The sequence below is a fragment of the Lepisosteus oculatus genome, chromosome 21 (assembly GCF_040954835.1).
Source record: "Lepisosteus oculatus isolate fLepOcu1 chromosome 21, fLepOcu1.hap2, whole genome shotgun sequence".
Taxonomy (NCBI): domain Eukaryota; kingdom Metazoa; phylum Chordata; class Actinopteri; order Semionotiformes; family Lepisosteidae; genus Lepisosteus; species Lepisosteus oculatus.
The window spans coordinates 2,970,318-2,993,583 of record NC_090716.1 but is presented as its reverse complement, the minus strand read 5'-3'; the positions used below and the strand labels follow the sequence as shown (position 1 = coordinate 2,993,583).

Genomic DNA, 23,266 nt, shown 5'->3' with positions numbered 1-23,266 from the left:
CTCCAGCATGCCGTGCAGCAATTTCAAATTCATCAGGACCTACGTGGGTGACTGTTTACGCAGGCAGCCGACAGAGCGGTACCTTCTATTTTCCGCGACCTGCGCATCTGGACTTCGTCAGTCGACACGTACTTTGTCATCGGTGCGGGGAATCTTCACCAGCGCTGCGCTGGGGTGCTCTCACAGGCTGCCCTCTTGACTCCAATAAAGCCGAGGCGGCTGTCAGAAAGATGGATCACTCCTGACACTGAGGCCTTGGTGCAGAGATTCGCCTGAACGGGCTGGGTAGGGGCATGCCAGAGAGAGAGATCCTCTCTCGCCACACTCCTCCTCTGAGATCGGAGAGGGTGCGGCTTGTGGACAGAAGTAAAAACAGTACGTATACACAAAGTACACAATCAAGGGATTGCACTTAGAAACCGTGATTGCGTTCCTAAACAGAATTTTAAAGAATCTGTTGGTCATCATGCCCGCTGTTGATGAGTTTGCATGACTGAAGAGTCTGTCCTAACGTACACTTCAAATTTAACGGGACACCGGTCCATAACATGCTTTCTGGGGACAGCGAGAGGAGCTGTGTCCATTCTCAGGAAAGGCAGAACAAAGCTCAACAGGTTCTGAAGCCAAACACCATTCTCTCCCACAAACAAGCTCTTTCACGTTATTTGTCCCACTGATATCCTGCCTCTAAAAGTGAGTATCAGAGGGGCCAAAGCCAACACAATTTCTCTTTACTACCAGGATATACAGATCTCCAGAAGATGTATGCATGCTTGGGAGAGAACTCAAGCCTAGGAATTACCCTGGAGCAGCCAGGATCTGGTAAGGAGGAGAAGGCTTGGGACATTTCCAACAAAGCCAGCAGTGTTCTGGGGGAGTTAAATGGGCCGGTGCTAAAAATACAGTAAAGAGCTTGTGGTTCTTCCCCTCAAAAAAACTGCGGTAGTTATCCAGCAGTTTGCAGGGGACCTGTCTGACTCACCTTGTCCCCCGCCAGACGGGGAGAGGCTACAGAAACGTCTCTATGAACTCTCGCCACATCTGCTTCTGCTTACTGGTGTACAGGCAAAACCCTACTGAAATTAATTTCCAACAGTCTGGGCTTACCCGCTCACTGGAAATAAAAATCCAACTGGATAGAAGCATGAATTGAATGGAAATCAGTCCTGCAGATCTCCAGGGACAGTGTGGAACACTGCGGTTCTCAGAATGCCACACCAACACCCCAGGAAGACCAGGAGAGCAGTCAGATGTGGCCATGCTCGTTGCTGGACACAACACAGCCAGTCAGGCATACTGATCAAACACTTTGGGTTTGGCTGCTACACAACTAGAAAACAGAAAACCAGGGCGACACTGTTCACAGTAACATCCAAAGACGTCTTAGGACCTTTCAAAATGACACAAAACAATGAAGGGGAGAATTTAACTAAGGCAGGTCAGAGTATTTATCTTTGCTGATTACCCTTAAAAAAACAGGAAATCCTCATATAACCACTAGTCATCTGTTTGAAAATAATAATTAAATACACGTGTGCTTTGATTGAATGCACAACACTGTTCTTTAATTCAAACCTCCCCTCGCAAAGACCAGACATGACGAAGAGGCTTTGTTCGATTGCTGGCTTATCAGTCCACGATCAGTGCAAAGAAATGTGTGCAGCTCTCCTGACATTTCTGGACAAGCTTGAAGTGTGACCAGCTGTTCATAATAGAGCAGTCCTCAGCAGCAGGAATAACATGTCAGGATTCAACTAATGTGGTTATCAGTACATCCAGACACTTGTAATTCAGCATGTGGTATACACGCAAAGATAATAATAATAATAAGAAGAATTAAAATCTGCTTACACTTATATAGCGCTTTTCTGGACACTCCACTCAAAGTGCTTTACAGGTAATGGGGACTCCCCTCCACCCCCACCAGTGTGCAGCCCCACCTGGATGATGCGACGGCAGCCATAGTGCGCCAGAATGCTCCCCACACACCAGCTCTCAGTGGGGAGGAGAGCAGAGTGATCCAGTTCGGATAGGGATTATTAGAAGGCCATGATTGGTAAGGGCCAATGGGGAAATTTGGCCAGGACACTGGGGTTACACCCCTACTCTTTCGAGAAACGCCCTGGGATTTTTTAATGACCACAGAGAGTCAGGACCTCGGTTTTAAGTCTCATCCGAAGGATGGCGCCTGTTTACTGTAGTGTCCCCGTCGCTATATTGGGGCATTAGGACCCACACGGACCACAGGTTGAGCGCCCCCTGCTGGCCCCACTAACACCTCTTCCAGCAGCAGCCTCAGCTTTCCCAGGAGGTCTCCCATCCAGGTACTGACCAGGCTCACACCTGCTGATCTTCAGTGGGATGCATAATGGGCAGCAGAATGCAGAGCTGGCCCCAGATTTCACCCTGGCATCTTAAACCACCACAGTTGCATATGGAACTACTGTAGAAGCAAACTGCAATACAGATCATGTTGGCTGCTGTCATACGTGCATACGTGTGAGCTGATAGTGTAGGACATAGATCTTTCCACCCATCCACCATCAGAAAGTCGTTTAGCCCTCGTAAGGTGGCAACCTGGAGTCTATCTCAGAAGCAAAAGGCTCAGGGCAGAAATATTCCCTGGACAGGACACACCAGTGGACAGGAACAATTCAGAGAGACCAATTAGCCTCTTAACGGCAAGTACTGCATTATGGAACCTACTGAAAGCCTATATGGACATCAGAAGAATGCAAACTCCACACACAGCAATACACAATCAAGCCAAGACTCCAAGTGTGGTGAGGTATAATATTGTAGAAGGCATTCTGCTCTACTCCTTTTGTTAAAGGACTCCTCAATGACCGAACCGCCCTGGATAAAGGCATCAACCACCTCCATTCATCAATTTTCTAACTGCTTTATCCAACACGAGGTTTATCGCCCTACTCCCCACCTCGCAACCTTCGCTCTTCTAATTCTGCTCTCCTTACTGTCCCCCAAGCCCGTCTACGTTGTACGGTTGACAGGGCCTTCTCCTGTTATGCCCCCAAGCTCTGGAACTCTCTCCCCAAGGATATCAGAGTCACCTTCTCTAAACTCCTTCAAATCCAGACTCGAAACCCTCTTCTTCAGAAAAGTCTTTCCTTAACTGGTTCCATTCTTCACCCCTCTGCTTTTCTTAGTACCACCATCCACGGTCTCCTCTGCATATTGTAATTGTGTTTTATCTTGCGTATTCTTTTTATTTATTGTTGCTCTCATTCTGTAAAGCGCTTTGAGAAGGCACTATATAAAATAAACTTTATTATTATTATACGAGTGGGGTGCGCCCTTTGTTACGGTATTAATAAGAGCAGTGCAGATGGAAGAGGAGGCTCCACTCACCCGTAGAAGGTCAACCGCAGGTACCCGATCCTGTCGCTCAGCCTCGCCACCTGGCCTTGCTCTGCTGGCGCGCCCTTCAGATACACGATGCCCACCCTGCGCAGGGTGGTCAGCCAGGAGTAGGCGGCCTTGTCATCGCTCAGGACCTCCTCGAAGCTGGCGGTGGGGATACGCAACTCTGATCCCCAGTACTGCTTGTCTACAAGGAAGGGAAGGGGGAAGGAGGGGGGGGAGGAGATAAAGAATTAAAAAAAACAATTGGGTTCAATCCCAGAAGCCCCAGCCCAGAGTCACATCTGCGACGGCCCTCTAGGAAATACAGACGCAGGCAAACAAATGAGTTGATGAATTTGTGTCAACTCCAGTCGCAAAACCCTCTAGAGAATTGTAAAAGAAAATAAACTCTCTGGCATCCGAAAGCAGTTTTCTTCTTAATTGGAATATGTTGCTTAATCCCTCCAGTAGTCTGAATGGAAAACAAAAGCATGTCTTGACAGCTCAGACATTCACACTACATCAGGAAACATACGTTAGAGATGATGTCATCTGGCGAAGGCAACCGGCTTTCTCTCTCCTGTTGCAAAGCCCAAATAAGCAGTCAGCAGATCTTTACTTGTGTTCAATTAGTTTGTCTCTCTTGCATGGAGCTTGAATTCACCATACACAAGTGGGTCTTCACACACCTCAGGACAGGAGAGGGCCACAGAGCTCACACTGACAGCTACCCAACACCACAGCTGGGCTCCCTTTAAAATTTTTTTCCTGCGGACGCACTTGCAGAGGGGCACTTGAGACACAGCTGCAAAGCACATTTGACTCTTGCTGGCTTCGAATACCATGTGGAGGGCTGATGTTTTTGCTACCGAATGTTCCTGTGTTTTTCAAATTAAAAATAAGGCTCAATGTTTCTCCTCGGAGGCCTGGAAGAACATTCACCTGTGCCTCAGAATGCAAGTGTAAGCCAAGATCAGCAGATGGGGAAACCCAAAAGCAACTCATCACCACAGCACAAAAACCACAATTGCATTGGACGTCCTTAAAACATATATTCATGATGCACCCCCTTGCGGTAAAAGTTCTTTAAAGAAATAAGAATTAATTTGTTCTACATCTACCAGCAATCAATCTGTGATCTCTCTGAAGCTCCGGGAACAGGTGTCCCAGAGCAGTCCTGCAGTCTTGTGGAGCTACGTTTGGTCTGTTCCGGCTGTAGTTCACTGTGCCCTTCCAATCCATTCAGAGATCCTTGCAATGATTTTCAACAACTGCAGCGGAAAGAGCTCATCAATGATGAAACACCAGGCTGAAGAGTGCGCTGTGCCATCAAAAGAGAAAGAATTCCTTTGGATCCTTCAGTTCACAGATAGAGGAGATTCTCTGTTCAATTAGATACTAGCACATGAGCTAGATGGGTCCAATAGCTTCCACTTGTTTGTAACCTTGAGTACGTTATTAAAACAGCACTGCGCGATCAAGAAGCTTGATGTCGCATCGTCCCAGTTAAAAGTGTAAAAAATAAACAGGAACAAGTAATACTTAGTCTCTGCCTCATTTCTAGTGAGTATAAAGGTAGAAAAATAGTTGAATCTGAATATTTGCTCATACACTAAATTGTACATATTCAAATTAGGATATTGAGGTGCTTCATCAGAGCAAATTAACAATGGATCTAGAGTCTTCGCTTAATCAGCTGATGTCCTGAAGGGTCTATAGATAACATTCTCCAAGGAGAAGAAGAGGACAACCTTGTCCTGGCCTACTGCTCCTCAAGGATTACAGTCCAGGAGGGTATAGAGGTCTCTTTTTATCACCAAATGCAGAAGGCCTTTGACCTTAACTGTTCCAATGAAGTCAATTAAATGACTCAGTGAAGAAATCATCTGGAAAGACAACCGGAAGGACAATCCAGCTCCTAAGGACTGGAGTTTTGCACCACCCCTTTACTCCACAGGAGGTTTATGAAGGTCAGACAAAGCCCTCAGGTTTGTGGAGCTGCACACAGCCTTGGCACTGACAGCCCGGCCACGGGGACGAGGCCATGGGAACACCCTCAGCCGAGACGCGGCTGCAGCAGCGATGGGGGGGGGGGGGCATAGGAGGGGTACGAGTCTTACCCACGTTTACAACTGCATGGACCAGACTGACGGACTGGGCCTCTTGATCTCCAACCTCTGCTTCTGACACTCCATCAACTGTACGAGACAGGGATGGAGATCGCCGAAGCAGGACCTGCATTTAAAGCCCACTTGAGAGGAAGAGTCCTGGGATCTACTGCAGAACCGCAGACCACGCAGTGGAAACTGCTGGAGTACTAGCACGATCCACACCTATCAACCACCGGCTTGTTTATTTCAGCACTTTCTTTTCAAAACCTGAGCTCTCTGCTTGATGTTTATGAACCGCAGCGGTGCAAAACTCCAGTCCTCAAGAGCTGGACTGTCTACCGGTTTCCATTCCCCATGATCTCTTCACCAAGAAATTTCCGATCACCAGATTTGATAACATGGCGAGACATTTTTTGCTCTTAAAATACGAGGCAGAAAGATCTCAGCTAAAATCATATCCCGAAGTTATTTTCCTCCATATTGCTACAACATACTGTCACATTTAAAAATAATTTAATCTTCTCTGTGGCTCTCTCTTTCTAAAGATGCTTAGGCAGAGATCCCTCAAGGACTGAAATGGCTATCATGCAATATCTAAGTGTAGGAAACTTGGCTCTTTGTCATTAATACCATATTTTTCACTAAGCTGTATGACTGCTGACTGTGCTGTTGATGTTGAAGTGGCTGTCTGAGCCACAGAGCCCTAATTTAAACGACTCAGATTTCTCCCAACAGCTATTCTCCCATTAAGTTGGTGTTCTGACCACTAGTTGACCTTGTCAATGGTTAATCTCCTTCTTCGGAGATTTTTTTTTGATTTTATATGAAATTCCTACACGTCAACAAGGTCTAACAATTCTGAGCATATCCAGAAAAAATATTAGCATACCTGTGTACCTATAATCTTTATGAACTGTATAAGCACTTCAATTACCAGCAGAAGCAAACCTCACAGAGGTTGTTAGCAAAGGAGAGGAATTAATTTAACAGTATTATTTATTTGAGATGCGTCTACACACACAGCCAGCCTCTTTTAACTTCTTACACCCCAGATCAGGGCAGAACTGAAGCCAGAAAAAATAGATATCTCATATTTTGGAAACGCACACATTCAAGGTTTTATTAGAGTATTATCCTCCCATTTTGTGCCTAAGTGGGGTCAGAAAACGCACTTCTAGCAGAATGCTACACCGGAGAGCAAATGTTCCTCATTAAAGTTCAATTATAGTTTCAGTTGCCCTCTCCTTCTTGAAAAATGGCTCTATGACATCATTCGAGCCTTGAGAGTATTAAGTTTTCTAAAAATGTAAAACCTACTTCTCTCTTTCTTTCTTTTGTAATTTGTAAGTCCACCTCCTAATGCTCTAATGACAAAAGAAACTGGAGAGAACCGGTAACTGCAAAGGGGCTGTGAATTAGCTTTTTTCCTTCCCTTATGTTTTGTTTCTATTTCACAGAGAATTTTGCAATAATAAAAACACAACTTGCAAGAACGGGTAAGAAAAGGAGAAACATAAGATACCTGCGATCAAAGGTAAATGTTCGACTTGCCTTGCGATTGGGTACTGGAACACACACATACAAAACACATTTCTGAATGGAAGGACCAGTTCCTAAAAGCGACTGGATCCCTGGGTCCTAATGGCAACACCTTCTCACTACAAGCAATGCCGATGCCCTGGGGCTGTTTTCCATGTCATCTTGGAATGATGTTATGTACTTAATCAAATTCATATTGAGATAATTCAAAAAATCATACAGTAAAATGCAGCTGAAAAAGCCAGGATTTGCATTTTTGTCATTTTTTTCCCAGCATTCCAAAAAATGGGTTATCCAGTTGTTCCTCCAACTTCTTTTGATTAAGCTTGCAGGCTTTAACAGTACATGCACACATACTGCGAAAGCCAGATTCCCAGATGCTTGCAGGTCGAGTGTAAGGCACGCCAAGGGGCTGCAGGTTATTGTGTGCTCCTCATTCACTTATTGGGAACTGGAGCTCGACCCTGCAGTGATTAAACACTCCTGAGAGAGGGCATGACCTCATTCATGGCAAGCACCCACCATGCACTGCACATGAGCGAAACCTACCGCAGACGACACTGTCTTTCTGGCGTCCCTGGAACTGGCATTAGATTGTCATGATACTGGTATGAGAGAAACTGTAACAATCAGTCTTCTGCAACACTACCAGCCTAAGCTAAAGATCCTTTCCGAGGAGCGATACCACACTGCCTGCAAGCTTTGCTTTCTTACAGTACATTCTGGTGAGACTTGACCGATCTCCTTTCAGGTCCTTTGTGAGCGCTCCTGCTCCAACAGCCCCCTTCCCCACAATTTTGCAATGACATCACCACTGAAAAACAAGATAAAGAGCCACTAAAAAGCCTCGAATTCTATTTCTGTGTGAAACAAGAAGCCCAAGATGCGCATCTCTAAATATAAACAAAGCGAAAGGGGTGGAGGAAGAAAATTGGACTTTGAATGCATAGGCTTAGTGGTATCAAAATTGTAGGTTTACAAGGACACTAAAAACTGCCATGAAGAAACCCACAGTCTTGTGTCTGCCAAAGCAAATGAAATCATCTACCCAGTACACCACGGTCTAGGGCTTGGCTTGCCACAGAGCCATTCAGCAGCTTATTTTTGCATACCACACAGCCTTGGCAATCGAACTGCATGAAACTACAGCTTCAGCACATCATGCCGAGATCTGGCCCTCTGACGAGCATGATACCCAGCAGCCCCGTGACACTCCTGTCTGTCCCACTCGAGGCGACGCCCGCTTGGCTGCAGACGTCTCCATTGGAGAAAAACATAGGGGATGCTTACCGCCATACTCTGCAGCTGCAGGAATCTGTGTGCCTGAAAAAGCTGCCCGTTGAGTGTTGCCATTATTTCTTATTTATTGATTTGGCAGGCTGTGCAGACGGAGAACTGAACCTGGATCAAATCAGAACTCAAATCCAGCACTTGATGGCTTCCTGCTTCAACCCAATGGAAATCTGGCAGATGGATCAGGGGCTGCAATCTGCACATGGGTGCACTAAAGTTTTGATTTAACACGCGCCTTACAATGGCACATTTGTGATTCTCTGACAATACGAGTTCACCCCCCACACACTGGAAACTGAGCGCCTCGCTTTCTCCGAGACGCCACCCGTATCCTGCTAAGGTGCAGCACCAGGCTCAGACGAGCAGGGTCCAATACCGGGCTGGAGCATCACACTGTCTCCCCTGCCTGCCAGGTACTTTTAATCGGAGTGTAATTCAAGCTCACGGGACGATCCAAAGCAGCCCTCCTTCCCAACGCAGAAGAACAAGCGCAGCAGTGTTCAATCCTCTTCCTGTCAGCCAAGAACCTCTCCTACAAGAATTTGAAATGAACACTCGAAATAACGCAGGAGTTAATGCAGGGCTCCCCTCAAGTTCTCAATTGTACTATTTCACTGCCTTGCAAAAGTGGGGTTTGCTCCTGAAGCACGTCAATCTCCCAGGGATTTTGACTGTCCAACCCCCGGCCACTGCGCTCTGCAGGCATCCGGTTTAGAAAACTTTTATGAGGCAAAGAAACTTTTGTGCGGGTTCACATGAGGACCGTTAGTTCACAATATTGTCCTGATAAAAAAAAACTAGGTTTTCCCTTCTGTCCCATCATAAACAGCTGACTGTGCAAAGCCTCAGAACTCAATGCACCTCTGCACTATGCACTTTTAACTTGGACTACTGTGTATTTTTTGTTCACTACCATGTATTTTTGGCTCTCTACCAGGTATTTATTGTGCTGGTTATTTACTGACTGTGCATACAATCACTATTTATCATGTACCGTTTTGTAATGTCTCGTCTAGAATAGATTGTGTGGTGTCATCTGCTGTACTGTGCATGTCCCGAGAGGCCTGGACGAATTGCAAAGCTCACGGACATACGGCGATACACTCCTCTGCTGACTGCTCCAGCGCCCAGACGTGAAATGCGAGGCCCCTCTGTGGGAGGCAGCTATATTTCGGCCGAGTCGGGCTGCGGTCCCAGAGGAGACGGGGAACCTCCCGGGAGAGCAAGAGCGTGGGATCGGATTCAGCTCGGGACTGCGGGACACAGCCTCGGTACCCATCAGGAAATGCCTTCAAGAAAATCACAGGCTTATAGTGCCTATCAGGCTGCATTAATATTAGCTCATGTGGGAAGAAGCAACTCCCCAGTTTATCAGTGATGAGTGACTCGTTCCTGTCTGGCAAACTTTCCTCACTCTCTCAGAAAGCAAGAGCAGGGAAAGACTTGGTAACGTCATGCCACTTAGATCTCAGCGAGCGGTTCTGCTAGATTTAAAGCAATGTGTGGTTTCCTACCATAGAGCCAGGGAAATACTTTCATTAATAAAAACCACCCGCAAACCTGGTCTCTAGTCCTGTCCTCTTTTTCACAGACTTTCTGCTTCCTGCAGTGCGATGCAAAATCAGAATGGGACCAAACTGAAATCTAGCGAGAGAAGTGAAATTGAGCAGCTATAGATTTGGAAAGTGACTTTTGTTGTTCAAGCCAACTCATGCAATTCTGGGTCTATGACAGAAAAAAAGGATCTGGTTTGACCGTTTAAAAAAAAAACATTACCCTCATTCAATTGGTACAGACAGGGCATTTCACATATGATACACCCACCATGCTGAGCTAAAGGTCCATCAGCTGTCACCACGGAGGGCTGCTGCTTAAACAGAAAATTAAATCAAAACACTCTCAGTTCAGCTCTGAAAAGCTCCTGTGTTTAGGAGTCAAGGCAGTACAATTAACCCTTTCTCTCTCTCTCTCACCTTTCTGCGGCTGGGCACAGAAAATTGGAACAAGATCCAACTGGCTTTGTTTCATTTTCCTCGCCTGCTATTATCGTGTCCAGATGTGTTAATGAAAGATGAGCAAACTCAATAAAGGGGCTCTTTAAAAGTGAGAAGTTAGTAATTCAGTTACTGAACCCATTTGGGTTGACTGCTCAGTAAATTCCTGGCAGCACAGCGTGAACTTACACAGAGCTGGGCAAAGTCTGGTCTGTGTCAAAGAGGAAATCGCGTCACACGGTTCAAACAATCTCCCATAAAAAATGTGTGTGTTAACCATGTCTTTGGATTTGTTTCTAAAGTTGTATTCTTTTTTTCCCCTCTCAGCTTCTGATTATAACAGCAAAATGACTGTGGTGTTCAGATCCAAGTTCAAGATGAATGAAGTACTTAAGAAGACAAATGAACATTGTCAAAATCCATCATAAGCATCATTGGAAACTCTGACTTACAAATCTCATTTTCCTGATAGATTTGTAAATAAATTTTCTGCAACTTTTTTTGTAGCAGGTGCACTGACACTTTATTGAACAGACATGACAGTTAAATTCACTATACTGATAAACATTTCTCATCTGCATGAGTCTGCTGTGAAAATCACAGACCAGTGGGGTCTTTAGCCACCACTGGAGGCAATGAGAGCCTAAATGAAAGTCCTTTACCAACGGATGAAGGATGTGAACCTTTGTAGTCTTGAAGAGGGAAGCCCATAAGGAGCCCTGATATAAGGATTCAATATGCTCAAGGGTGCAGACAAACTCAGCCCAGCGGATGAACCAGAGGACACGAGTGTTAATTAAGGCACTTGTGGGAGTCCAACAAAATGCAAGGGGAGGAGAAAAATGTTTTGAGAAAGGACTGCCTGCTTGTAAGGGGCAAGTGGAGAATGCCAATCAACATTACCACTGTGCCATGGAAGAGACTGATCAGATGAACTGGTACATTGTTGAGTGGCTTCAGGCTGTGGCTGAAAAAGACAAATTATAATAATAATTCCTTATACTCATAAAGTGCTTTTCTGGCCACTCCACTCAAAGCACTTTACTTGTAATGGGGATCCCCTCCACCCCCACCAGTGTGCAGCCCCACCTGGATGATGCTCCAGTCCTCTCACACACACCAGCTCTCAGTGGGGAGGAGAGCAGAGTGATGAAGCCAGATCTCTCACACTGTGTGTGTACGGCTGTTTAACCTACAAATACAGTGAGGAATGCACCATAACCGACACCAGCACATGATAACTTCCACGGTATGTATTTGCTGTGAAAATGGCACCATTACTCAGATTAAGGAACCGTTCAGGTCCGTGAGGTTGGCTGAGAAAGAGCAGGACATCAACACCCTGGACAGCGGCTGTTTAAAGTCATGACTCTGCGTGAAAGTGACAGCGTGAAGCACCCAGCTCTCAGAGGAGCTATCTGGTGGTCGGTCAGGTGTATATCATCTTCGTCACTTTTAAAACTGCACCCGATTCCCCCTCACGCCATTATTATTATTAGCGCCCACACGGTGCACGATTGTTAAACAACGTTTAATCCTGCTCTCCAGGCTGCTGTTCCCCTTCAGTTTACATTCCAAGACACGTTCCATTAACTGCCCCGTGAGCCGAGGGAAATGCTGGCCCTGGCTCCAAGCGGGGCTGCCGACCCAACCCCCTCCAAATCTGTCAAACTGCAGAGCTCCTGGCGGAATTAAATGAAGAGGCGGGCGAGGAGAACAAGCACACAAACTACGTCTACTCGGGCTGAACAGATTTTATCTGGAGCATAGTCGAGGCCACATCTGAACAGAGGTGTAACAGAATGCAAACTATTACAAGGATTCAAGTTTCTTGAAAAAAGCAGATACACAAAGGCGGGTGGGGAGATAAGAGATCTAAAGGAGAAGAAAACCAACACGTGTGCTTTAAAGCAGCAGTTTTCTCTCTACTGTGCAATGACATCAGACCTGAGGCCCCCTCAGGGAAATGTCCTATTTGCTTTCTGCCAGCTGCGGCAGGCCAACTTCAGCGACCCCGGCCACGTCGGATGTGGACTCTGGCCAGCCCCCAGGAAGATATGACGCTCTTGAACTTGTTTGTCTTTAAAAAAAACAAAAAACACAAAACAGCTGAAACCATGGACTTTGCCAATGTGGGACTCGTAGCGGTGAGAGAGAGGACACAACCACCGATTCCTACAAGAACAGCCCCTGGCACGGATTGTGTCTCTAGAACAGGAAGACGCAGGGTCGGTTGTGGAGACAGTGCAGGACTCCCAGATACTTTCATGGCCCTGCTGGCCATACCCAAGCCCATGGTTATGGCATGGTTATGGCAGCCCACTTTATTGACAGAAAGTCGGGCATTTCTGCAGGCGTGGGCAGCGGTCAGGAGCTATTGTTTGAGAATCATAGGCATCTTAAATAACGTTCACCTTCGCCTCCTATACAGTGCTGGCTGACAGCTGGGCAACGGTGCAGAGCAGTCTAAATCATTTTCAGTCACGATGAACTCAACTTTTCATCAAGTATTAATTTCTTGGTTTTCGTGGGATTTTTGAATCCCGCACCAACGCTGATCTCTTTCTGATGGAGGGCACAAGAGAAAGAACACAGAGGGTACATGGTGCACGTCACAGCTTCTATCCAGAAAAGAACAGGGCCACAAACGCCTTTTCTTCCTCTGCAACAGAAGAATAAGGCGCAAACGACTCTGGCAACCTAGAGCGTCTTCGTGCACAGTCCCGTTCCAAGAAAGAGCTCTGAAGAAAACCCCGAAGGAGCAATGGTTCATCCCGAATGAGCCCCACCGGGAGGTGAGAGGAAAGGGGGGTGAAAGCTCACATCTGCCGCGCAAGACTGCTCTTCATCACAGTTTTGTTTGAACGTGCATTTAAGAATTTGCATGCGGGGGGGGGGGGGTGGGAATCAGAACAAAGGAGGTTGTTCTCCAGCTGCTAAACCAAAAACATAGGGAAATGCATCCTGCAACCTGAACTCGCGCCATTTCCAATAAGAAAAAAGATCAACAACCAAACTGTCCCAGCACTGCTTGGGGACAGGAAGTTGTCCTTTTTTAGTTGCTCAGTGATCAGGTATAATTAATGAAGCCCTAAGCACCACACTCCTCAGAGTTTGTTTTTTAGTTTTTTTCGGGGGTGCTTTTAACTTGTATTGAAGGGTACTGTTGCTCGTGTTGCTCCCACGCTCCTGATCCTGGAGCGCGGGGGGGGTTTTCTGCGGCACAGGAAGTGGGCGACACACAGCGAGACGCGGGCTGGGGGGGGGGACTTTCCAGGGACGTGGCCGAGTCCAGGAGGAAGCCTGAGGTTACTCCCGGGCCGGAGCTGAAAGGCGACCGACAGAAACAGGAAGACGAGCGCGAGTAGGGAAAGGCAGCCGGATTCCCGAGGAAAGAGGGTAGGTGCGTGTCAGAAAAGGAATCCCAAAGCCTGCCAGTTGAAGAGGGGGAGCCTGTGGGAGGCCAGCAGCTTATCTCCATGAAAAAGGAACACAAGAAAATTGAGAGCAGATGAAGCAGTTTTAAGATGAAAACATGCACAGACCTGAGTGACCCACGATAAAGCAAACAAAAGCGATTGCCAGAGACAGTCTTTCGCTGTCCTCCAGAGGAAAATCAGCTGTAATGATGTAACCTCTTCCAGCGCTTTGGCGCATCCCAAGAAACTGTGCAGTCTAAATTCACACTCCCTACTGAAATGTGCTATTTCAAACTGAATCCAACCGGATTCGATTGTATTTGAAAAACATTCCTTGCCAGTTCTTAGATCATTCTTATTTTACAGTGATGCTCGGATGCAGAAAAGTAGGCAGATGGACATAAACACTGCAATTAAGTCTTAATTACCCTGAAAACAAGGTGCATTTTTCGATATTTTCAAACCAACCTCCTGTTCTGTAAACCCTTTGCAGATATGTGGTGTAATAAAGGACCCAGCCTCCAAAACACAGGTGGGAGACTTACACGGGTCTCTTTGGACTCGGTTGCACCTTCACATTTTATTCAAAACTATTATCCCACAACACAGCAGCACTGTGAATGGTAATTCCACTGTATTATCCCACCAATGACACGTTTGCCCGGTTTATTCAGCAAAACGTCTTCCCTTCATGTAAGACGTTGCCGCCGTTTTTAAAGCGCAGACAACATAAGTAGGTCTGCGTTGCAAACGCTCCCGAGACCTGCTCTTCACCTGCATGAGCTACAGCACCACTCCAGTGCCGGCCATTCTCTCCCACTGACCCCTCGCTCACTCCGAACGAATCCTGCCAGTCCACACTCGCCCTCCCTGCTGGTCTGAAGTATTGCACTGACGCTGGATTCGCTTTCTCACTCTTATTTCAAACTGTCCCCCCCTTCCCACAAGAATTAGGGTTATTGTACATGAGCGGAAGACCCTGGACAGAATTATTCTACGGGCCATACCAGAGACGCAGCTGCTCCCTGTGGATTACCTCCTGCGTGCTTGTCTGACTTCTGAAGCAGTCTTTGATGTAAAGCCCCTATAGGTAACTATCAAGAGCTGTATCTGAGCCAGATGCAGCACAACACTCACTGTAAAGATAAAAAAATATCTGTATTAACGAGTGCTCTGCCTTTTCTCTTTTGTCATTTCTAAATCCCTCTCTCTCGAGCAAAACACTTATGTATTTGCTTAACTAAGCTATTTGGAAAGAACTGCCCCAACACTTTTCAGCTCTGTACTGGCACAATCCAACTCTCTTCCCCACAGCCAAGGCGTTCTCTAGTGTCTGTGTTGAGGCAGAAACCAGAGAACGCAAGTGGAAATTATGTGGAAACACTTTTAAGATTGAGAGCAGGAGGCACAGCGTTACCCAGAGGGTTATGGGAGTCGAGAAAAAGAGACCCAAGTGACACACTTCTAGAAAGAAGCCAGGTCGACTCATCTCGAAACAGCTGTGGGAGATCCGTGCATAAATTAGATCACTTCATTAGTTCTAATACTAACAATTGGGCTGAATAGTCTCCTCTCCTTTATAGACATTTCAAGTTCTCAACCATCAGACTGCAGTATTAATTTGGGTGTAGTACATTGCATGACAAGTCAAGCATTTAGTAACAGTCATACTTTTGGATATAGTACATTGTCCCCGACAGTTTTGTTGGATTTTATTTACCAGCCGAGTTCATTCAGAATTATTTGAGCACAGTACATTGGCTGTACTGACAGTATCTGAAATAATGTGGATGCCTATTGCAGAGAGCTGGCTTATGCACTCAACAACAGGAACACATGTTGCCGCAAGACAACTGGGACTTGCTAAAACTTTGTTACTTTGTCCAGTTGAGGGAGGGGGGTATACAAAAAGGGAGCAGAAGAAAAAAAATGTTGTAAAGAACTCTGTTTTAGCTATTTACGTTATTTTGTTTACACACGACTTAAAATAATTAAAAAAAAACAGCATAAACGCTAAAGACTTCAACACATGAAAACACACATATGGTTGTGAAATGTGTTTTTCCCCAACTTCGCGAAAACATTTAAAAAAAAGAAAAAACTCCTGCTATCCCTTGAGGGATGACAATATGGAGAAAACTGTGCAAACCACAGACTTTCAGAAAGAAAAAAACGCAAGACGTCAATAAAAGAGCCATGAACATTCGTGCTGACAGGTTCACTGGCACAGGGCGATGTGTAAGAAGCAAGAGGACTGGCTGTCACAGACAGAAAAGACTTTGCTGAAGAACTGGGCCAAACAGAGCACCAGGAGACTGCGGAGATCGCTGAAGCACCACGAGCAGGACGGGCATTCAGGCAGATGGACAGCGCAGTGGCAGAATGAAAAACGCTTTATGGAAGAGAGGGCTTCCGAAGCCGAACAAACAAGGAAAAATACTAAAGCAGGCAACCCTGCTCCTGGAGATCTCATCTAGCTCTTTCCTAACCTCCCACTGCAGTAGGTTATATAAGAAACCATTAAAGCAGCAATTTCCACATTCTTGGAACACTGTATCGTAAGCTGAGTGTTAAATTAACTTCAGAAAACATTTGGAACAGAAATCGTACCTCCAAGGTCCTTAACTGATTGAGCAGATAACTTTCTTAATATATAGTATCAATGAAGTGTCAGTCTTTAGAAACAGGTGGTTTAGAGGGACACCGAAGAATTGGGGCACTCCTGATCCAGTGTTGGGGACCCCTGTACTAAAAGTGCTACCAAACTCCTGCAGTATCTGTATGCCAAACTGGCTGCTGAACACTACAGGGTTCCTTTCCAATTCAACTTCAGATACAGTCGTTATTTTACTAAAATATATGTGTGTCTTTATAAGGGAGACTAGTATTTGTCTTTGCAGTTTAGAAAATTTGCTAATTGTTCTAACATGAATAATAACAAAATTTTCTTACTCTTACATAGCACTTTTCTGAGCACTTTACAGGTCATGGGGATCCCTTCCACCACCCCCACCAGTGTGCAGCCCCACCTGGATGATGCACTAGTACGCTCCCCACACACCAGCTCTGAATGGGGAGGAGAACAGAGCCATCTTATTGATGGGGATTATTAGGAGGAAATGACTGGTAAGGGCCAATGGGAAATTTGGCCAGGACACTAGGGTTACACCCCCACTGTTTTCGAGAAACGCCCTGGGATTTTTAATGACCACAGAGAGTCAGGACCTCGGTTTTACGTCTCATCTGAAGGACGGCGCCTTTTTACAGTACAGTGTCCCTGTCACTATACTGGGGCATTAGGACCCACATAAGACTGCAGGGTGAGCACCCCCTGCTGGCCCCACTAACACCTCTTCCAGCAGCAGCCTCAGCTTTCCCAGGAGTCTCCCATCCAGATACTGACCAGGCTCATACCTGCTGAGCTCCAGTGGGGCTGCCAGCTGGGAGCTGCAGGGTGATATGGTTGCTGAATAACCATGTGAGAGAGCAAACATGCATTTGTGCCAGATTAAGGTCACAGCTAAATAAACCAACACCACTGCACAACAACCATCTCTGCATCGGAGAAGCTGAGAGGCAGGAAGGCTCACTGCTCATTGAATGAGTCAGAGATGCTGTTAATGGGCAATTAGCACTCAGAGTGAATGACATTCCACATGAGGGAAAAGGGCTGGTCTGATAGGCTCTATGCATGGCTGGTCACACCTCTGGGCTAATTGTAAGGAATACAAGAGCAGCTGTGAGAAAGAAGGAGCAGTCTGTATCTAGAGGAGAGGGTAGATGGGTGTTGTACTGTGGTGAGCTTCCTGATTTGGACTAAGTTGGCCTACGAGCCTAAGAGACTCTGTGAGTTGAGAATACTTAAGTCTGTCCTGAGGTGTGTCACAGATGCTGGACAGGTGATTGAGGGGGCAGAGCGTTTGCCAGTGTCAATGGAGTTGTAGCACTCTGAGGATCAGGGTGGCCAGCAGAGGTGATGGGGAAGTATCACAGCAGGGATTGAAAACCATTATTGGCATGCAAAGGGATTTTTAACAGCACATGTATTAAAAGTTAATAAGCCATGAAAAAAACAATACTTGACTACTCTGTAATCCTCTACAACATGTTAACCACTGAGCACAGAAAAAATGATTCATTTTGGTTTATTTAGTGCATTAGTTTTAGAAGCTGCTCACAATCTATGCTGCCGATGTGTTTTTAAGAGTAAAATGAAACCTGGGGGTGGGAGAGGAAACAAAGTTAAAGGTTTGCTCATTTCAGACTTTACAAAATTGCAAAATGTGTTCCGATACACAGAAGGCCATTTACATATGCAGAATATATCAAATATTTGATTGAATTGGTTCAGGTAGGGAGCTGCATCAGCATGCGTAGGCTGCAAGGGTTTATTCCCTGCTGAAAAGAAAGGAAGCGTTTTCACATCTGCAAAAGGCTCCACAGCCGAGACATTGCGTTTCTTTTCAGCAGGAATAAACCCGTTACCTGTTCCTAGTTGTTTGAATGTTTAATTTAATAGTTTGCCCACCAAAGGCACGGCCATCTCTAGAATTAAGGACTTGCCTGTATCGACTAGATCAGTAACGAGACGCATAAGTGAAATGAGAATTATTGAGAGATATACTGTGACTCAAATGGAATTGGAAAAGAGCTGTGCTGACTAAAACTCATGCATGGCACAACTACTGGGAAGATGTAGCTAAGACGTTTTATGAATTATTTTTGAAGGCTGGAGGAATTTACTTCGAGAAAATATACTGACACTTCAACTTTCTGCTATTTCCAACCCCTCGAAGAACTTTCAAAACATTCTACAATCCGAGCTGCTGATTTTGCAGTGTACAGTATATACGAGAACTAGCACCAGAAATTTGTCTTATTAGAAATTTCTAATGTTTTGGCCTGATGCTTTCTTTTCGGATGAAATCAACAGGTGTTGATGCCAGAACACTGGATTTTTTCCAGTGTTTCAGGGATTGGGCGTTTGAAATGCAACTAATTGAATTTCTAGTGCTCAGCCTTCAGGTTAATCAGGCTACGGCAATCGATCTCAGCGTCTTTATCATGACCTGTTGGGACGTCCTTGCCACTGAAGGTGGACTTTTTGAAGAAAGTGGGACTTTCACTGCTCTTAGTATTTGGATCAACATGCCACAGTGAACAAGTATTTTCACGCATGCGGTCAGTTCTTTGTCCCTTCTGTAGCCAGTTAACAACTGAAAACTCAGAGGCTTGCGTGCTGCTATGAGGCTGAGACTGGAGAACTCAAAACGAAAGCAAGAGCAAGGACCACACTGAATGGTAAGATGTCCATATTAACCTATTAATTTTAAATATTTTTAATACACTTTGATTAATGAGAATGTAGTAAGTATGGCTATTATTGGCGTTAAAGTATCAATGCCACTCAAAATCTGTAAAAATAAAATCTGTGAAATATGAGCTAACTCTAGGCACGCCCCCGCTGAAAGGCTGGTGACCCCCGTGTTAGAGCCTGATGGAATTGGGCATCCCAGGTCAGTGCAGAAACATGCTCTCTTCTAGATAGTGCAGGGTGTGTATTCCATGGCTTTAACATCAGCAGATGAACAAAGTCACAGACTGTGGTTAGTGAGAACATCAACAGGACTGCTGCTGGTGGGTAACGGGAATTCTTTTTGAAGACTGCTGTCTATGGCCAAACACGATCAGTGGCAAAGTTAGCTACAGGGGAATCTTAGTGGTTGCTCATCGAGATTTGTTGCTTGTGGAAGTGCGAGATGAAGAGTCAATATAGTGTTAATAAACTTGGCGATAGATGCGAGAGCTGGTGTCAAGGATTAGGTGATGTTCGACGTTCTAATTCCGGTTGTGAAAGGGGATTAGTGATGAGAAAGTGGGGATCAGGTGAAGGGCTAAACCGAGATTGAGCAACGATGACAATCTAATGACAATTGGAAAGGGCGACAAAGTAATTGAGTGGAATTCTCTTGTGCCTGACAACCTACGAATGAGAGATAATTGACGAGCTGGAGAGAAGCCAAGGGGATTTGGGAAAAGGCTCGTGTGACGTTTTGCTGAATGGAAGAGGACCATACAGTCTGCCTAAAAGGGAACCACTGGTAGATCCAGGATAGCGTAGAGGCTCTGAGAGACAAGGACAGACCACCCGGCATGAAAAAAGGAAAGTTATACAATCGGCAGCATTGCTTGTTTGATACCAAAATAAAAAAGTAAAGGAGGAGCCTGTTGAATCCTCACTATTGATGTAAGAGAAGTCCGATATTACACATAGCCTAAAGACCTGGGAAACTAAAATGGTGTGAACAATTAAAGTACTGAGTCTCTGCTAGAACTAGATTTTAACACCGTTTCCAAAAGCAGAAAGGTTTTTGGTGAGTCTTGACGGCAAGGCTCCCCTGACATATGGAACAATTTTGATTAGGAAACACGTAAGCACATTTTGCATCAAGAATTTGACAAATTGGTATTTTCACCACAGAAAACGCAAAAGCCAGATCCTCCTAGCTGAAGTTATTTTTCCAAACGGCTTAATCTACAGGCGCAGGATGTTTGTTTTGGGGAGGGAATGACATTTCAGAACCCCGGGCATTTCATCTCCAGACCCCGAGGTGAAACACTGGCGCTTGCACAGTCCCACGTTCCCCTGCCCCGGCTAGAAAGGGAAAAGTATCTCCTGCCAAGGAGCGGTTAGGGGAAGCAGATCGTCCTGCTCCCGCTGGGTCGTAAATCCAAAGAATTAAAGCAAAGAGAAAAGTGCCTTAGAAACTACGTCGAACGGGACGCATCTTGGAGCAGGAGAGCACTCGGCTGAGGGGTCGGTCTGACACAGAAGCTCGGCCAGAGAGTAGCACAGGCAGGCTAGACAGGAGAGGGGTAGGCTGCCCATTTCCTCTGGTGCTAAATCAGTCTCGCATGCGTCGACAAAGGAAGCTGAACAAAAGTTTCCACAGCGTTGCTCACCCTGATGTTCGGCATGTAGGGCGAGCTGCCAGCCAGGAGTTTGTTCGTTTTTTTTTCAAATTCTCCCTTGTCGTTCGGTCTTGAAGTGGTTTTTAACACATAATGGAAGTGCCTTCCCAGCATTCCCGTTCTTTTTTTTTTACATTTCACTCTGCCGATAGCCAGGCAGTCATGTGGCTCCGCAGGGGAGGCTCTTAATGTGTGGGCATGGACGACCTGTGCGCATACACAACCCCAGTCTGCTTGCTAAACAACTGAATTGTGTTTCATAAACGCTGTAAATGACTTCCCATTCAGCCATCCATTTTCTTTACACTTCATCCAATTCAGGGCTGTGGGAGAGGCGGCGGCGCCTAGCCCAGCATGCAGTGGGCACAATTTGGGGTACGCGCTGGATGGGACGCCGGTCCATCGCAGGGTACCCACAGATGCAGACGTGCACCATGCTTGAACCAGAGCCAATTTTCCCCAAAAGCCAATTAACCTACCAGCATTTCTTTGGACTTTGGGAGGAAACCAATACAAACTCCATGCAGAGACCACCCCAGGTCCAGAATCGAACCCAGGACCACTTCACCATGAGGCAGCTATGCTAAACACTGCCCCAGTGTGCCACCCTTCCTTCAGACTAGCATGAAAAGAAAATGAATGACGGGGGGGGAAAACACCTGCATTCCAAATGTACATCACCAAGACCAAGTACTCTCCGCGCTTTTGGTTCAGAAACAAAACTACTTTCTGAAGATTTCTCCAGCAACAAACGCTGTCTTGTCAAGTTCTTGGGATCGTCCCAGAGAGTCAGAGCCCAGCTGTGGGTGGCGGAACGGCAGGAATAAAAGAAGGGAGAGAGAGCGCTTTCCGCAGAAATCAAATCCGACACAGGGGCTCTCCAGTGAGAGGAGCCCCGGCCAGCCAGAGGTGATGGATGGGACCAGCCGCTGCAAGAGGGAGGAGGAATCTGCTGGCAAGCCTGACTCTCCTCCCAGCTCCCCTGCTGCATGAGCCTCCTCTGTGCGCGCCGGCCGATCCAGCTAAAAATACCCACCAGCGCTTATCGCGGGCCAAGCCCCCTCTGAATACTTTCATTTATGTCAATCATCGTTCATGTTCCTTCATTTTTCTTAAGGCTCAGTCGCCTCGGTGTTTAAATTCAGCAGACCGGAGAGCAGGCACGCTCAGCTAAGCTAGAATCGGGAAATTTAAATAAGCTCTCGCTCCTAACTGTACTGGGGAAGGGATCTCCACCTCCCCCCCCCGTCCACTTCTAAACCTCACTAAAAGGTGAAAGGTTTGCCACAGGCAAAGAGGTTTTTTGTGCATTCAACAGTTTGTTTTTACAAACGTGGACAATAAAAATCACTGAACGAACTTGTACTTTGCTTGGCTGATAACACCAAGTGACCCTGTTTTTTTTTTTCCCCTCTCTTCCTCTTTTCCATGTGATGTCTGGCAATGTGCTCTTTTAAAAGCCTAAGATGCAAGGAGAGAAAACAGAGCTCTAAAAAGAAACCATGCGCTCGTAAACGTTTTGGAAGGTACAAAAACAGCAGCAGAAAGAGATTCCGATTCCTATTTTTACATGGGTTTTGGAACACGATCATTCACCCTGTGAAACCCAGTGGACTGGCAGAAGAGCTCACATTCCACATTTCTGCTTAAAAGCAGTTGTATTAAGGTTTCCGAATTCAATGGAGCTGCAAAATAAACATAAAAACATGTGGAAAACAATAACCTAGCCAAAACTGTTTCTCATTTCAGCACAGAACTGCAAGCTCAGGATTCGCAATACCTGTTTCTGATTAAATTAACAGCAATGCTTCTCCCCAAGCACAGCACATAACCTATACAGCGCAACAAAATCTATAAAACCAGTCCAGCAGGCCACCATTACATCATTTTGTGCATTTCTAAAGACTTGGGATAATTTAACAATGATTAATGAATTGATTAAATCTGCTCTCTTAATTAAACCTTCGCTAGTCAAGGACAACAATTTAGCAGGTCTTCTGATATTCCAAAGTTGTATGTTTTACAGTAATTGGCTGACGCTCTTATCCAAAGAGATTTTACTACAGCACAAAAGTCCCTTGATCAAGGGTGAAGCAGTACTGACCTATCTTTCACTTACAAGCTCAGAAATTGTCAGCCTTCCAGTTACAAGTCCTGAGTCCCTAATAACTGCACCACACTGCTGCCTACCAATTCTCTGCAGCTTCAGACCTGAGCAGGAGAGTAACATGGGTCTGATGTCCAATTTAGCCTTCAGATTACAGAAGCCACTCTTTCATTTTTCCTGAAACAGTGCTGTCAATTAAAGATCCTGCTGGACTCTTGCCTTGAAGAAGCAGAAGCAGGACAATCCTGCCTTACAGCCATCTCCTGACCCTACCGTGACGATACAGCAGCCAATGCCTTTGGTTCCAGTTTTTCCTAAAGTAAATTTAAGAAACAATGCCGCACACTCTGGGAAACTAAACTGCACAGATTTCCCCACAAGTTTACAGAAAAACAGCCTTCGCTAGGAGACTTGTTGTTACTTAATCCTCCAGGAAATCGTCAGTGCTAATTAGCAATGGCAGTGAGG

General features: G+C 45.8%; 1 protein-coding gene and 1 long non-coding RNA gene across 2 annotated transcripts in view; one reads left to right on the top strand and one right to left on the bottom strand.

The window, feature by feature from the left end:
- The window catches only part of bbox1 (butyrobetaine (gamma), 2-oxoglutarate dioxygenase (gamma-butyrobetaine hydroxylase) 1), a 39,383-nt gene that overhangs the window by 9,075 nt on the left and 7,042 nt on the right, over positions 1-23,266 (bottom strand). The window contains exon 4 of the mRNA XM_069181720.1: positions 3,370-3,568. Within this exon, the coding sequence (XP_069037821.1) occupies positions 3,370-3,568 (199 nt within the window). The remainder of the gene's footprint in view (positions 1-3,369; positions 3,569-23,266) is intronic.
- On the top strand, positions 6,947-9,863 carry LOC138224431 (uncharacterized). Its single transcript, XR_011182930.1, has 3 exons — positions 6,947-7,008; positions 8,392-8,719; positions 9,323-9,863. It is a non-coding gene; the product is annotated as an uncharacterized lncRNA (long non-coding RNA).